The sequence below is a fragment of the Cervus canadensis genome, chromosome 3, assembly GCF_019320065.1.
Source record: "Cervus canadensis isolate Bull #8, Minnesota chromosome 3, ASM1932006v1, whole genome shotgun sequence".
In the NCBI taxonomy this organism is placed as follows: Eukaryota; Metazoa; Chordata; class Mammalia; order Artiodactyla; family Cervidae; genus Cervus; species Cervus canadensis.
This window is the reverse complement of record NC_057388.1, coordinates 36,240,638-36,258,227: the sequence shown is the minus strand read 5'-3', so window position 1 is coordinate 36,258,227 and position 17,590 is coordinate 36,240,638. Positions and strand designations below refer to the sequence as shown.

Sequence of the window (17,590 nt, the reverse complement as noted above, 5' to 3'; positions counted from 1 at the left end):
CATCATATTAGTGCATAGTTTTGACATTCAAGATTTTATCCTTATTTTATATATTGAAGCTGTATGGTAGGGAAAAAACACCACAAAACAAACAAAAATGACTGTGTACTACGGGTTTATTAACTATTAACGTGGCATAAAATAAAATGCATAATGTGGCATTCATGAAATAAAATATACCTATTAAATCCAGGACATATGGCACATTTCAGTTTTACAATAAATGACAATTGAGCCAAATACTGGTAAAAGCTCATCTGGAACTGAGTTTAGTTAAAACAAAAGCAGGAAGAAGGGAAGGGGGAAGTTGAGGAAGGGGGATTTTCTGGCCAGAAAATAGCATAAAAACAATCAAGTATTTCAGGATGACTATGAGATGTAGAAAACCTTTAAAAGCCTATCTAAAATAGCATTTTTACAACGGAAAGTACCATTTTTCATAATTTTTAAGAAAAAATCAGATTTTTAATCTAAAATCTTTGCTACTTTAATAAAATGGCATAATCATTTAATTTTTGCTGGGAAAGCCTCAAAACCAAGTGAACATTATGTATTAATCTACACTGAATAAGACTTACACAGTACAGTAGGGTAATGCCACAAGAGAGAAAGAGGGAGGAAGGATGGAATGGACCCAGACACAACAGGGGGATTAGTTACGTGACTGACCAGACCCAAACAATGACAAATTTGATCTTCCAGACTTTCCACAGTGCCTCAATAAGCAGTTTAAATGTCTTCTTTTCATTGGTGGCAGGATATGGATAGAGGGGAAAGTGGGAGGAAGGGTAGAACCGGTGAAAAGAAAGATTTAGATCCATTTCAGGAATACAATGCCTCTAAAATGAGGCCAGCCTTTGTACGAAAAGTGAGGAAGTAGAAAAAGGAGTCATCATGTCATGAATCTGATGGATGAAGACATTTAACGTGGGTATTTAAGACAATAACTAGTCACTTTTTGTAGATCAATGTGAGGCCTAAAATTTAAGGACTGAGTACAATGTAAACACAAAATATAAATGAAAAGAATTTCAACAGATTCAAAGATAAAAGAATCCCCTGAAGAGGCTGAAGTTTGCATAAAGCTATTTTCATACAAAAAGCTAAATAATTGTAATGGTTTTACACTGATCATTTAAGAAAAAAATATTTATGACTGTTAACAATATGTGCTGTAGGAAATAATGTAGTTCCCATAATAGTTATTTAGATGTCTGTCTTTTCATCAAATTCTTTCCTCTTTCACAACCCTTTTTTCTCATTACCAAGAAAGCTAACATTTGGACTTACCAAGCAGCAGCAGTAGCCCACCAGCCAATGTGTAAAACGTCGGCTATTGACGGCTATAAAACAGGGTAGGAAAGTGTTACGCTAGTGAACACCAAGAGTGTCCCTCTGACACAATGGGAAGGTGAGTGGATATTACTGACCACGTATGCTGAGCGATGCCCTGCTCCTTGCTTTGGTGCCGCTCCTGGCTCACACACCGACTGATAATCATAAGACTTGTTATAAGCATAAACTGATATATTAACCAAGTGTCTCATCAAACTTGGATCAATCTCTCCAAAAAATCTTCCAATCTGGTACAGAAAAAAATAATTAACATTTGGCTTACATTTGAAACTTTATTAACACTTGAATCAGTACAAAGAAAAGAAATCATACAAAGAAACTGAACTAAAACCACTGAGGAGCTTAAAAACAAAAGCAAGTAATAAATGAGTATATGACACTTTGAAAGAACTCCCATGAGATTAGGTGTTCTCATTACTGAATGGCTCCCAATGCTATCTGTGTAAGAAATGGACAGTTTACTGTGCACTAAGCCACAATCAAATGAGATAAATGGTGAAATTAGAAAAAGAAACTTGTGGGGACTGTGATGAACTGGATTAAGTCCCATCCATAGGGACAACCTCGAACTCATCAATTCCAACCCATAAATAATGTCATTTAGGAAAACAGTCCAGGACTGAGAGATTTTTTTGTTTGTTTTTTAAAGAGAAGCCAGATATATCAATTCAGAAGTGGAATTATTTGGCAATTATTTCTACTTTGTTTGAAATGAACCAAAGAGCCTACATTGACAATTGGCAAATTTGGTGTTAGAATCTTCATCTGTTTCAAACCAGTTTGTACTAAGACTCATATTATCAACAGACTAATATGTGAAAATGTTCTAAATTCCTGAGAGATCAAAAATAAAAAAGTTCATATCATATTAAAATCTTTAGCACATAAGTTTTAACAGAAACAGTACCAGAAAGTAAAACTGACTAATAACTAACAAGAAAACTATTTTTAGGATGCATTTTTTTTATGGTTTATATTACATTAAACACTTTGGTTATCAATTTTTATAGTGGTATGGAGGAGTTTCCTAATGTTGATCAGGGAAACACACTTTGGAAACTCTACCCCTTCCCACTTTAGGTACATACCTGGTTAGTATAATCATCATGATTTGCCATCAAAAGGAACCCACCATCATCTAGAATAACACAATCCATTACCTATCAAAATAAAAATAGCAGTTAATACATTTTTAAGGAAGGTTAGGTTACATTATGACTCCACTTTATGTAGATGATTATAACAATAAAAATGGGAGAAAAGCTTAAATAACTATATCTTATCTTGAAGGTATGTGCTCAGGAGATTCTGATGAAATAAGTGTATGCATAGATTGCTATCAAACAATCAGGGCTTGAAATTCCACCACCATCCAGCCATTAAAATTGTCAACTCAGTCTGAACAATACATAAGAACAAACCAGAAAAAATCCTTTTGTCACTCTGTGGTCATCTTAATAAACCAGGAAACTAGATAAATCAAATATTTAATTATATAATTATTTTATTATATATATATGTAATTATATATATAATTATTTTATTATTATTTAAACACATACTTAAGATTTTGACAAGAAAGATATTTTAAAAAATCCATTTGGGGTACTATCCATCACAGACTTAAAAAGTAAAAGCAGCACCATGAGGTTATTTATAATTGTTTTATATTAAAAATATTTGAGTACTCTGGGATGTAAAAGCAAGAATCAAGAGAAAAAAATGCCTTTAAGGAAAAATAATCATATATCCTAAAATGTTCCCAGTTTAAATTATGCTTAAATACATGAATCAATTTAATAGTTTTACTGTATGAAATTACAATTAAAAGCATTGTTTTCAGAGTTCAGGACATAATGCATTCTGTTTTCTTAATATGGAAGAAGCTTGCTAAAACCTTTGCTCTAAAAACAGCTGATACATAGTCTATGTAAAATGAATGTTACAATAATAATTAAAATTACTGGCTTATGGCTTCTCAAGATTTAGGAGTGATAAAACGATACGAAACTCCTACTTCCCTTGGAAACATACAGACATACATACGAGGACTCAAAGAAAATAGGGGAATTCATCCTTCTTATTGAGTATAGGCATAACTTATCTAGTTTCATTCTTACAACATCTTAAACTGGAAACAAAAGGTTTGTATTAGCTTTTTCAATTTCTCAAACAAAAATGCAAGTAATAGAATCCAATCCAGGCAAGTAAAACTTCTTTATAATCTAAGGTTCAGTTAAAAGAAACTTTCTCACCACTATAAATACAGCACAAAAATATTCAGATAAAATGCAAAAGATGAGAAAAGACTGCATTGATAATAAGTATGCTTCAGTTAGAAACCATGGTCAGAAACAAAGCCGAAATAAACATGTGCAAAAGAATCTAACACAAGTGGGTCCAAAGAGAATATAGTTCATATTGATATGGCTTTTGAATGAATATTTTTAAATGCTTCTAAAGTTTAAGTTTAGGAATTAGAAGCATATAATTCAAATTCTTAGCAGTGAATAAGTTCACAATTCCATACAATATTATTTTGGTATCTGATGAAAACTTCCTGCATTTTTTTTACCATTAGTCTTAGAAAGAGTAACACAAAAAGTTGTATTTAAAAATTCCATTTTAAAGAGTTTTCTTACATCACTGTTTCTTTTACAGTCACAAACTGGACCAGCACACTGAAAGACAGAAAGTACAATTATCACCTCACATTTTCTTAATAATGATTTTAATTATATCATTTTCATTATTACCATATTATAATAATTTAGTATAAAAGATTAAATGATAGTCTAATCATTAGTTTTATCTTTATAGAGAATATCAACAAATATTTAAATGGGCATTTTAAATTCTTACACTGATAATAGGTTGACTAAACAAAAAAAATCTCTGAAAAAAATAGGAATTCATAATTATGCTTCAATGTAGTAGTATTAAAAGTTGATTTTGCCACTGTATTTGATTTTTTGAGACTAATAAATGTAGCATAGGAATTTAAAAAAAAATATCTTACCGGATCCCTGATTGATGTTTTGGTGAAATTCTCTATCCAGGAATTTACATCAATTTTAATTCCAACAACTGAAAAACCATGTAAAGAAAAATTAACACAAAGTTTTTAAGAAATGTAGCCATAATTGTCACCTATCTTTCCTCTCACATTTGAAAATTCCTAAGGAGGCAAATGTAAGTTTCTTTAAAAAAAAGAAAAAGAATATCCATTTAATTGCAGATACACTGAGAAATGCTGATTCAAATTGATGTAAAAGGTTATACATCTAATTAGCTAGATATATATTTTGCTATATGATAATTTAGGTAATTTATAAAATAGCATTAAATTGAATATAATGTTAAAATTAGAGATATATTCCTTGAGGTTTTCATTAAGAAGTAATATTAATAGCTCTTAAACTATTACATAAACTTCTTCATATTCATAGTTTATTTTCTACACCTTGCCAATTAATACAGTATACTTAAAAAATTGATAGTGTCAGGAATAGATTTATAAAAATGAAGTCATTTGAAGGGGGAGCTTGAAGGGGCTTCCCTAACCTAACCAGTGCATGCAGTAGTTGCTGAAGAAATGTTTGCTAAAGTGTGGATAAATGAGCGGATGAGTAGGTAGGTGAGTGGGTAGAAAAGGGCACGTGAATGAGAGACTGAAAGAGTAAGACTGGGTGAGTAAATAAGCAACCGCGTGAATGGAGGAAGGAGCAGATGAGTTAGTCACTGCATGAGTGAGAGTGAATCTATGTAGCTGAACCACTGAGGGCTAAAACTGCCCTCAGGAGCAGAACGGGATTTATTTGCTTTCTCAATCTGCCTCTCTAAACCCTTTATAGAATTCTAACAACACTGATTTACACGATACTTTTTTTCCTTAATTTTTATTTATCTGTTTACTCTAGCCCACTTCTAACTCCCACTGATGCTAAGTTTTAAGAACTTTTGCATTTGCTTGACTTAGTTTACCAAAAATTTCATATTCTTTATTCTAAGCTTTTAAAAATGATCCCTACTTTTTAACAGATATAATATAGATAAGACATAATTTATCTTTCTCAATGATGGAAACAACTTTTTATGATTAAAATATTATAGACATTCACATCCTTGGCGATATCTACTCTGCTACCTGGCATGTGAGACCTTAGTTTCCCAAGCAGGGGTCAGACCCGTGCCCTGTACAGTGGAAGCATGCAGTCCTAACCAATGGACTGCCAGGGAATTCCCTCAACTTTTGTATATTTGAAATACTTTATAGGTTAGATTTCTAGTGTGAGATTGCTACATCAGTCAAACATTTAGAATTTGATATATAGTATAAAATTGACTCCATAAATTTGTGTCAACAGTGTATAAACATATACACTTCTTTGAAAAATTTGTCAACTCTTTATAGTATCAATTTAATTTTATCCCCAATCTCACAGGTAACTGTGTCTCATTTTATTTTTCAAACTCACATGTCTTTAACTGTATTTTGGCTGAAGCGTACTAATAGCCTTCCAGATAAGCACTGCCAGTTGATATTAGAAACAGTAGGTCACATTCAATTTCAGTCCTGTGTATGTGGACAGTATATATGCTTACCTGCAGGTTTAAGAAGCTTTCCTTGGATGTAAATTTCTACAGCTTTGCTTACCATAATGCCTGATTCATAAGCACCAGGTCCACTTTCTAAAAGAAAAAAAAAAGGAAAACAAACTGCTCTAGATAAATCAAATAATATTACATTTCTTTTAATATATACAGGAAAACAGTATTTTGCTTAAATATTCTAACATAGATATATTATCAAGGAATGGGTGGTCTCCTCTTTTTCTTCCTTTTTATACCAGGCTAATTGGAGTGTCCATGAATTGGTTGCATTAATTGACTTTGGGATGGAACTTATTTAGCTTGGCTGCATCACTCTCACAAGTTAAAGGATGCACACCAAATCTCTGGTTTATACCTGCTAAAATATTGAGGAGGCTGCTGAAAGAACTGGAAAAAACTGAAATTCCCTGAACTTCAGTTTCCCCATTTGTAAAAATGATGGTAATAGTAAAGCAATCATCAATCAATTAAAAATAAATAAATATTTTAAAATGATGGTAATAAGCCCCTCTAAAAAGGCTGAGGATTAAAATAGAAAGCTTTAGGGAAAGAACCCAACAGAATATTTTTAAAATATAGATTAGTAATTATTTGTACAAATATTATGCAACTAATACTGATTAAAGCAGAGTAAACTATATTTGCAATTCGTGAAATTAGGGATTATCTACATGTTTCACTGTACCATGCATGTCTGTAGATATGCTGTATTCACATTACTGGTTGGCTGATTTCCTGTAGATGCATTTTACTTCCTCAAATAAAAGGATACTTCAGTCTTTCCAGTGTCATGCATATGGTATATAATTAATAATGACTGTTCGAGCAACTATCATAAAATATATTGTTTGGGGGGAAAGCAGGTAGTAGCAATAATTTATTTAAAAAGGGGAATTGAGATGAATGAATTGTAAAGTAGTACTTACTGTTAAAGTAGGGAGCAGTGAAAACATAGTTATCGTTATCTAGACTTCTTTTATAGAAGCTGTCCTCATATGTTTCTGGGTTTTCTTGCCAATTTTCTCCAGCCCTAAGGAGGAAGTAGCTCATCATTTTTATTCTTTAATCTATTTGATAACTTACTTTTCCATTTGTGGACATCACTGAACTTTACAGATATGTCTGCATCTCTGGTACGGGTAAGGAAGTTAGTGGTAATTGATGGTGTAAATGACATTCATTACTAAGCAATAGATCAGCACAGAGTTGAATTAAGGAGCAGAAAAGGCTGACTTCAAGTTTTACTCTGACATTTACTAGCCAAGTAATTATGGACAAGTCAGTTAGTAAATCAATTAGTATTAAAAAACCTACAGAGCTCACTTTATGGACTCTTCTGAAGATAAACACAGATAAAAATCCATACATGAGTGAAAATAATGAAGTGCTATGCAAATATTGCCAATAGTCATATTCATAATAACATTATGTTCATTTAACTAGGTTAGCTATGTCTACAAAGAGAAAAATCTCTTTTAAAACTTAAATGGTGTAATATAGGTGACAAGGAAAAATACAACTGAAGAATCATAGCATGTTTTTCAAGAACGGAGTTTTTTAGTAATCAAGTACTTTAAATAAACTCTAATTTAATAGTGATCCGTTTCTCTGAAGAATAGTTTCCTAACACAGTAATGCACAGATCCTTTGAGTAGTCCTCTGTAATGTACTAACTTTTACAGATGTTAATTGAACTTACTCTTTCGGATAAACTCTGGTAATCCCACCATCAGTCACAACAAATCGTGCTTTCACTCCCTTGCTGAAACAGAAGACAGAAGAAGGAAAGTTTCATTCAACTGAGTCTTTGTACGATATTTAGATGTTGGTGGTACAAAGAGAAATAAAATGGGTTCCTAAGACAAAGCAAGCCAAGACAAATATATCAATAGATGCACACTACAGTTTAACAGGCTAAAATATCTAAGAAACGGTTAAAGAGAGGATCTTTGAGGAAGACATTTCATAAGAAACAATGATATAGTTGCATTTTGAAGACAGAAGGGGACTTAACAGAGAAGACACCACATGTAAAGCAATGAGTACATATGAGGGGAAGCTAGTGGAGAGTGGTAGCGTTTGGTGCACAAAAGCGTAAGGCACGAGCTGAGAAACAATAGGAAGTAAAACCCCAAGTATAAGCTTCTGAAGAATGGTCAGCTCATGTATGATCCTGAAATCCATGCTGGAGAGCCTGCTTCACCTTTATCCTGAAATTAGGACTCAGTTTTAAAAGAGAGACTCTGGCAAGTCTGTGTTACATGGAGAATAGACGGGGAGGGGCTGTGGGCAGAGAAATCAGAAGCACTAAAGGCAGAAAAATCACCTGCTGTGATTTCTTAGAAATGGAAAAACATTAGAACCTTGAGAATGAAGAAGAGAGGAAAACTTTTTTAGAAAAAAATATTTATCATTTGGTGGTTGATTAGAAATGGAGTGGAGAAGAGACTGGAACAGAACGATCATCAGATTCCTCAATTCCTTGACTGGGTGTAGGGCAGTGCTATTAGAAAGCTAACTGAACATTCACTAGAGATCCTATTTTACCTCAGACACTGAGTCACATGAAAGCACACCAGTTTAATCTGGTTATTCACAGTGAGGTGTGTAAATGCGTAAAGCTGAGTAATGGCTGATGTTAGTCCTGACACACACCCAATACTAAAAATTCAACAACTGCAAAATGGTTTTCTTGAGAAATTGTTATTAAAGATAATAAACTTTAAATTTATGAGGCCAATTTCCCCCAAATTTCCTAGAGTTGCTATAATGAAATACAGAATATATATCTTTTTATTAATAAGAACAGATACTTACATGTTTTTCTGCTTACTCCAGTAATTTTGGACAAGTTCATTTGTAAAGCCTGCATCCAGCAAGACTCTATTAATCAAGTCTGTGTTGCCTAACACAGAAAAAGGAGAAGTTTAATTATATGCACATAGTTTAATTAGGATAATAATGAAACAATACAAATGGATTCTTTTAAATTTCCAAAGCAATTTAGAGTGGATAATATTTCTATGAATTTAAAAATGTACCCTTATTAATTATCTGCATTTTTATGTGTGTTCTTCTTCCTCCCAGTTTTCAGGATATGGACATAATTAGAAGTGGAAAAGCCAATTCTAAATGAGGCAAGTTATTTTCTAAATGTTATCAAAAAGATAGGGATTTCAAAGCATCATAATTTCATAGACAAGTTTACATAGAATTATAAAACCGTATAATATAGTTTGTTTTCTGGCCAAGGAACAGAACACATCACAGGCCAGCACTACTCCAAGATTGGCTTTTGAAATCTACTGGTATTGATGAAAGAGTATGCGCTTCAGGATGTCATTTCTGACATTAACTGAAAAGCATATCAGCCCAAGTTCAAACAAAGGTAGTAGTGGGAAGAGATAACGAGGACCAAGGGGCAATTCATACACATTCTTAACAAAAGATGTTGTCTTCCCTTTTTTTGGGTCCTCTGCTCTAAACCCATAAATAAAGCTCTGAAATAACCTAGAAGTACCCTCTGAAGCTTCACACCTATGATAAGATTTCATTTTATTCACATAAGGAATATATGGTCTTACTTAATATTGTATTACTACAAGAGCTGGGGGATGGATAGGCTAGAAAACATTTTAGTTCCTTTTAATTATTTTAACTCAATATATCTTACACTAAAGATTATAGGATCAACTTAATGCACACGTTAGACTTCATTTCAATTCACTCTAGGAAGTTTTCTATTACATTATTTTAGAAATAATTACTAAAAAAAAGAAATAATTACTATAAAAATAATCCATTTGGAAAGTGAATATTTTAATTCTTGAATCCTTTTAATTATTAAATACTTTATGGTAAACAAAGGAGTATATATATATATATATATATATATATATATATGTCAATGTTGCAAGTAATTTCATAATTTCTTTAATATTTTCATTATGGTCTAAGCCTAAAAATGGATCTTGAAATCTGTCTCCTGCAGCTGATTACACACAATAGAGATTAGTATTAAGCTTTACCATTATATGCATATACACTATCTTTCCTTTTTAACTTAATCCAAAAATAAAGGAGAATATGAAAAAAACAACTGCTCTACACCATATACATTTAGGTAAGTTAGTGAATTAAAGTTGAGAATTGTAATTTTACTAATGGATTAAGTGTGTCTTAAAGCAAAATTAAACATGACTGTACCCCCTTAAAAAAACATTTAGGTCAGTTACATTTCAATCATTAATACCTACTTTTAGAGATGGTTTAACAGATTATTGATAAATGAGGTAAAGTATGATTGAGAAAAACCTACAAAAACACTGTCAGAGGAAAATACAGATTGTTTCATTAGCTATTAGCTCTTTTTTATGATAAAAAATCCAGTAAGTTCTCAATTCTTTATATTATTACATAATTATCTCAAACATTTTCCACAGAATTATAGGGGAGACAGGAAAAAGGAAGAGATTGAAGAACATAAATTGCTATTTTACTAAAAGGATTTTGTATAAACATTTATACTTCTCTGGGATGAGAGATACCCTATAAAGGGATTTCAATAATCTTATTATTTTAGTTCTCTCTTGGAAATGCCTATTAGTTTCGAATAGGAAATAAATAATAACATTGGAAAGGCTCAGCTTAGTGAGCTCACACTTAGCAGAAAGTTTTGAAATCAGTTATGTTCAGGCATGATCAATGCAGACTTCATCCACCCATGATAGGTTTCCAGAGTGGCTCTTTAAGGCAACTGGCTAACTCATGTTACAGGTGCTCAGTAGTTATTTCTTCTTATGAGATAAATGTAAGAAGTAATATTCCATACTTTGTTTAAACCTTCCTGATAGATGGAAAAATAATTTTAAAAAGAAAAAAGAGATGGAAGAAAGGGAGAGAAAGGAGAAAGAGGGGAAAAATGAATGAAAAGGAGGGAATTTTTAGGAAAAAAAGACTAGTTAAGATTTGGAAATGTTTTAAGGGCCAAGAATGCATAAATCTCTATGAGGTTTCATAGTAAAAGGATGGAAATTTATCTAAAAGACAAAATGGTTAAAAACTAGTAAAATTTATCTATTCCAACTTGATTTACTTCATAAAATTGGAGAATTACAGATCCATGCTTTTTAAGTTACTGTGATAAAAATAGAATATCAGGAAGAGAGAAAATGATTAGGTGTTATATCTTTATTTAGGTTTGTGCTTATCCTATCCATATTGAAACTCATTGTATGAATTGGAGGATATAAATCACTTGATAAAATTCTGTTGTGTTTCCCTCTACATACCAAGAACAATGCAATGAAAAAACCTTCAAAAGATCATTCCAAATTAAACTTCTCAAATTTGAGAGGAGTAAAGGTAAGCCTATCTTATTTACAGCTAACCATTTGCAAGTATTTAATACCTGGCTTTGAAAATTAAAGTTTACTTAATAACAGAATGAAATTTCTTTAATATATGTAAAAAATTGAGTTAAATTATTTAATTTTACCATTAAAAATTCAAAAAGTAAATAAATAAACCAGCATAGCAACAAACTGAACTGAACCAAGATTTGACCACTTTGAATATAAACACAGTGAAACAATGATTGCATACTTACATGATGGGTTGTTTGGAGTTTTTCTATCAATAAACTCATTAAAATTTAAAAGAAATTCGGTGTTATTATCTGATATTTTAAGGTCATTGCAGTAATCTCTGAAAAACATATTTTAGGATATTAGGTGTTAAAATCAAAACTTAAAAAAAATGTTCATAGCAATCATAGGTCGTGGAAACAATTTATTTTTAATTTTATTTTTTTAGTAGTGCATGATTTTGTAAGCTGTTGAACTGTTATCTCCATCTTCTCATCTCTATAATAGAACATTATTTTTTCATTAAGTGCTAAAGATTATAGACAATATATATTAAGCTTTTGACCTCTGGACCAAAAGGTGCTCAATAAAAATTAGCTTCTGTTATTCCTGTGGGTTTGGTGGTTAAGTCACTAAGCCAGTCTGACTCTTGTGACACCAGGGACTGCAGCCCTCCAGGCTCGTCTGTCCATGGGATTCTCCAGTCAAGAATACTGGAGTGGGCTGCCTCTTCCTTCTCCAGGGGATCTTCCCGCCCCAAGAATCGAATCCAGGTTTCCTGTACTGCAGACAGATTCTTTACTGATTGAGCTATTATTGAATGTTGTAGGTTAGTAATTTACATTTAGAAGTTAATATCAAGAAATTAAAAAATTAATATCAAGAAATTAAAAAGCATTTATTTATTAAATATCTCAATAAACCCATCACATGATAGCACTTTTATGAGAAATTACTGAATTTTCAGAAAATAGTAAAAACAAGTGTCATTGATGTGCTTATTTGCAAATTTCTGTAACTCCTGACTTAATAGAAGACAAACATGCCTTTGCATTCAATTGACTGCAAGATTGTTTTGGCACATGAAAAACATCAGTCCTCATATAGATAATCAGTTGGAAGAGAGAGAATTATTTTGTCTTCTCAGATAACTGTCACTATGCTTTAAAATAACACTAAAACTTGATTATTTGTAATTTCTTGCTTTGTAATGTTGATACAGAATCTGAAACAATACCAAGGAACTTCTCTACCTTGTTATATTAAAATTCAATGCACCATCTTACATTTTGAGTGCCTCTTTCACCCACCCATGATTTTCTCACATCATAAATTGGTTATTTGGAAAATGTGAATAATTTAGATCTTTCAAGTAATGACACATTTCATTATACTATAATGAAAATTCACATTCATAAATTATATCCCTGATCTCATTAGATAAGTCTATAATTACTGCAAAGCAGTCCTGCTTATAGTAATAAATATATCTTTCCTAAAATTCTAACTTCTGTTTTAAAGTTCAGATTTTGTCATTGGGAACAATTACTTTCAGTTGTATTCTTCATAGTAAAAGGATTTTTGAGAAAATGCCTGCCATCCCAAGTCTGAATAACCATACTTCATCTGTCATTCCTTCTTTCTAATAAAACATTTTATGAAACAAACAATCAAGACGCTCCAATTTTAGCTCTCAATTCAAACAATCACATAAGTACTTTTCTTTCTTTCTTTTTTTGTTTGGAGACAGCCAAGTTACTCTAGTATATAGTACATTTCCATTTTCTTTATTCAGAGTATTAAAAGACACATGCTCAAGGATATTTTAGAGTGACACTGGCTTTTTCCCCAATGTGAGTGTCTTGCATTGAAGACCAAGTGACTACCACACGCTTTGGTACACCTGCCTTGGTTCCCACTGTGCTAACAGCTCACCATTGCTTTCGTACTGTCACAGCACTGAAAATATCAATATGATGAAAAAGACAAAGGCCATTTAACACTGTCAGGAAAACAGCTTTGTCCTTGTGAATCCTTGGAAAGAGTACTTGGAAAGCATGGGGCTTTTCATACTTTTCAAACTTTTCAAAGTTTTCAAACTTTGAAAACTGTTGTCCCAAGTGCTTTGAAAATTCAGAATAAATGTAAGGTCCCATAAATATAAGAAGACTGCAATCATAATAACTAGGTTAATACAACTAACAGACCAAACAATCAAATATTCAAGACAAAAACGCAATTAAAAAGTAAAAATTTTCAGATGCAAGCCCATGATCTAAAACACAAAGCCTCAGGGAGCAGAGAGCAACAGAATGTCATCACTTCTTGGCTCACTGAAAATTTTAGTTTGGAGGCAAGGTTTAAAAAGTTTTCATAATTAATACTCAGTTTTTGACAGAGATAAAATCGACTTCTTCCCACAATGTTATGCTTTTTTGGAAAATAACACTAGCCTGCAAGTCAAAAGGCCAATATATTGAAGTAGCGTCACACAGAAATAGAAGCTGATGGCAAGATTGTAGAAGTTAATTAAGTACAATATTGTAGAAAGACTAAATAATTATCAATAAAATCATTTAAAGTTCCATGTTATTATTTAAAAGGCATTTCTAACATTATCTTTGCTCATTTAATTCTAAAAATAACTGTACCAGGAGATTAATACTTTAATGGTGAGGAAACTGAGATTCAAAGATGTAAAGATTTATCCAAAGGCGCATAACTGGCAAATGGTCAAGCCCGGAGGTGAAGCAAGTCTTTGGATCCCAAATTAAGTGTTTTAACACCATATACAATGTGCTTTAAACTTTTACTTCATGAGCTTTTATACCCACAAAGCTTCAAACCAAAAGCAGGTTCGACCTCTATCAACAGAAGGCTGTTCTGAGCAATTAATTTAGACAATGTCATAATGTTTTGCTTTTGTTTTTATCCTCACTGGCTGGGTTATACCCAATTTTGAACTAGTCTCAAGATATTGACTTGTTGATGTATTTTAAAGGCAAAGCAGTGAAAGTGTTGGAGCTTGTTATTAAGGAGAGAAGCTGAATTAGGATAGGAGCAGAAGTAAAAAAAAAAAAAAATTAAACAACAGAAATGTGAGAAAACAAAGTGTTGACTGGGTCAGAAGAATGAGTTGTCCAGTAATAAGAATGATCCCGGACAATAGAAAGTCACCCACCATGCAGTAGGCAATAAGCAGCAATAGCCTGACTTAAATATCCGAGGTGTGAATGTGTGGCTACATAGACAGCAGCAACATCAGTTGCCTGTTACCCTGATGACTGTTTAGCACATGGCTGGGAGCTTGAAAATTCAAGATAATCACCACTTCTTGTTCCAGAGGAACCACCCCAGGCAAGTCTGTGACAGGAAACATGCTGTGGTTACCACAGTTGCTGACTTCCCCTTAGGATGCGCTGGAAAACTTGCTGGTAAACGTTCTACGATGCTCTGTTTTTCTATAAGAGACCGGGTTTACTCGCTTTGGATCATTATTTTTCTGAGGATTTTTTTTTTTTTCCTTCTAAAAAAGGTTAGGTAGCAAGATGGAGAAACCTCTGGATAGGTTTTGACCCATTTCCATTTCCTAAAAATACCTTCAGGATCTGAAAGCTATATAATCTCATTTGCTCACTTTGTGTTTCTGACCAAATGAAATTTGTAACTTAAATTACTTTGAAACTAAAAGATCTTTGGTATTAGAAATTTGCCAAATTATTTCTAAAATACTGCTTGTTCTCATTCTATTTCACTTACAAAGGTCATACATCACAAATTAGTCTTGAACTACTGGGGATCACATACTTTTCTTTCTTTCTCATTCCAACATATCTTTGAAGTGCTTTCTTATTTCTGATTATCCCAGAAAGATAGAAAAATTAATTCATGCTTTATCCCTCTGACAGTAATTCTCATAAAGGGAGGAATAATGCTACATACATCTGTATTCTCAATGCTTTCCTTTCCAGTAGTCTTAAGATGGAAGGAAATGTTAAAACTGAGTACTAATCAGGATCAAATAGAATAATTATTTAGGAATTAACAGAAATGGTCTACCTCTAAAATTTGCAAGCTTTTGCCTTTATTTTAAAATATCTGCTTTTTAACATTCTTTGTTAAATAGCACTCCCTCCTCCTCCTACCCCTACTAGAACCATAAATAATAACTAATATTTATTTAGAGCTCATCTCTTACCAAGAACTATATTAAGTATATATTACTTAAGTAATATACTTACAAGTATATATTACATGTGGTATTATCTCATTTAAAGCTTATAAAAACTATATATAGACAGGTATAATTGTTAGCACTATTTTGCTAGTAAAGAAACTAAGATGCAGGAAATCTGAGTAACAGCCATGACAATGAATATCTGGGAAACGTACTCTGATAGTGTTGTTCTAATTTGCTTCACTGTTCCCCATTAATGACAGTGACAAAAACATATGCCTGATATCCTGGGTAACATATATGTCTTGTCTTTCCTTACCATTTTTTTTTCTTTATTTTTATCAGTTTATTTTCCACAAATCTTTGAATATACATTCAATGCCCACTTTCCCAGGAAATGTTCCCTACAAAAATATTTGCTCAGCTGTACTGGATGTTCTTTTTGAAATTCCCTAAGTATTTACATATTCAGTGTATATATTTATACCTTAGAGTAGCAAGGAAATGGATTCAAATCCCATATTATTTACCACCTCTAAAACTGTTTCTTAATCTGTGAAATAGGATAATAGTACTAATTTATTATATTCTTCTGAGGGGTAAATGTAATCATAGCATGTAAAAGGCTTAATATGTTAACTGAGGGAGACATTCATTGATTTATCCTACAAGTTACAATGTGTCTTTCTTTCTCTGGTATTTACTCTTTCCCTAAATATACAGGCAAATTCTACTCTTCCAGCCATGATGCTGAACATACCTAAGGCTGCAGTAATGGTCCATATGCTAATCTTTGCTGAACTAAACAAAATCCATTGCCTACAAAGTGGGATTGGGAGATATATTCATCCTCTCTGGGAGTACTTGGACATTTACCATGCTTTCTACCTTGTTTAAGGGTGAAGTTGAAAAAGCCAATCTGCATGGTCTGCTATTTAAAAATTAAGAGGAATGAGTCAAGAAGCTACCCAGAGAAAATCACAGATCTGAGATGGAGGGAGAGTCTCATCAACAGAGCACACTCGTATCTCAATGCCATTTCACCTCTGTGCTATATAGTAATGTTCTGCTTTCCATCTCCAACTAGTCTTAGCAGTTGTTCAAAGTTACTTGTAGCAAAAAATTGCTTATAAGATTGCATGCATTATTAACATGATTTTAAAAATACTTTTCATATATTTATAGATTCTCCAGTCACCAAATCTTTACGAAGCCACTACTGTGTGCCAGGCAGCAGATGTGATATTGAATATTGAATGGTAAGCCAAAGAGATGCCATCATGTCTCGGTTGGGGAAAGTAAGTAAAATGAAATGTGGCCAGGGCTCTAGTACGGGAAATATAGGACTCTGTGGGGCAGTCAGCAAGGATGTCTAATCCAGAGAAGACAGGAGAGAAGTTCCCAGGTGGAGGAGCTGTGAAGTTGGAGTCTGGAAAGGACTGGTAGTGGGTGTGTTCGATCCAGAATAGAAGATTAACGTAAGGAGGATAAAACGCATTTAGGAACTATGAAAAGTTTAGTGTGGCTGGACTTTAAAGCAGAGGTTGGTAGACTGCATCTTAAAGGGTAGGAAAGTGAGTGATTCACGTTCTATGGGCTGAAAAGGTCCAGGTCACAACCAGAGGCAGTGCCTCAACAAATGGCCATGGCTATGTTCCAGTAAAATTTCATGTGTAAAAACAGGCAGCCAGTCTGAAGGCCAGTTTGTCAGCCCCTGAGTGAGAGCATAGGGTGCCACACCGGTAAACTGGTATCTAGGGACAGAACGTTTGAAAGCTATCCTGTGCGGAGCAGATCATCATGAGGACAGTGCTAAGCCACTGGCTAGTATTTAGCATGTGAGAACCAAAACTTTATTGAAAGTTTAGAAACTCCCTCTAGCCTCAAAAAGGAGACAGAAATGGGAAGTAAGGGAGAGAGACTGGAGGCAGGGAGATCAATTAGGAGGCAGCCTTACTAGTTGAGGTGAGATAAGACACTGGCCTGAACAAAAGCAGCATAGTCTGACAGACATGCTGGATACTCATAAGATAAATCCTGCTTGGCAAGACTTATTGATTGGCCAGAAGTTAGACAT

General features: G+C 33.0%; 1 protein-coding gene across 7 annotated transcripts in view; it reads right to left on the bottom strand.

Moving 5' to 3' along the window:
* CACNA2D1 (calcium voltage-gated channel auxiliary subunit alpha2delta 1) overlaps nucleotides 1-17,590 on the bottom strand; it is a 508,655-nt gene that overhangs the window by 24,180 nt on the left and 466,885 nt on the right. For all 7 annotated transcript variants that reach the window (XM_043462905.1, XM_043462907.1, XM_043462906.1 and 4 more), the window contains 10 exons: nucleotides 11,579-11,676; nucleotides 8,788-8,875; nucleotides 7,670-7,732; nucleotides 6,897-7,000; nucleotides 5,962-6,048; nucleotides 4,376-4,443; nucleotides 3,999-4,037; nucleotides 2,445-2,516; nucleotides 1,431-1,583; nucleotides 1,291-1,343 (listed from right to left, as the gene is read on the bottom strand). In XM_043462905.1, coding sequence (XP_043318840.1) covers nucleotides 1,291-1,343; nucleotides 1,431-1,583; nucleotides 2,445-2,516; nucleotides 3,999-4,037; nucleotides 4,376-4,443; nucleotides 5,962-6,048; nucleotides 6,897-7,000; nucleotides 7,670-7,732; nucleotides 8,788-8,875; nucleotides 11,579-11,676 — 825 coding nt within the window. The remainder of the gene's footprint in view (nucleotides 1-1,290; nucleotides 1,344-1,430; nucleotides 1,584-2,444; nucleotides 2,517-3,998; nucleotides 4,038-4,375; nucleotides 4,444-5,961; nucleotides 6,049-6,896; nucleotides 7,001-7,669; nucleotides 7,733-8,787; nucleotides 8,876-11,578; nucleotides 11,677-17,590) is intronic.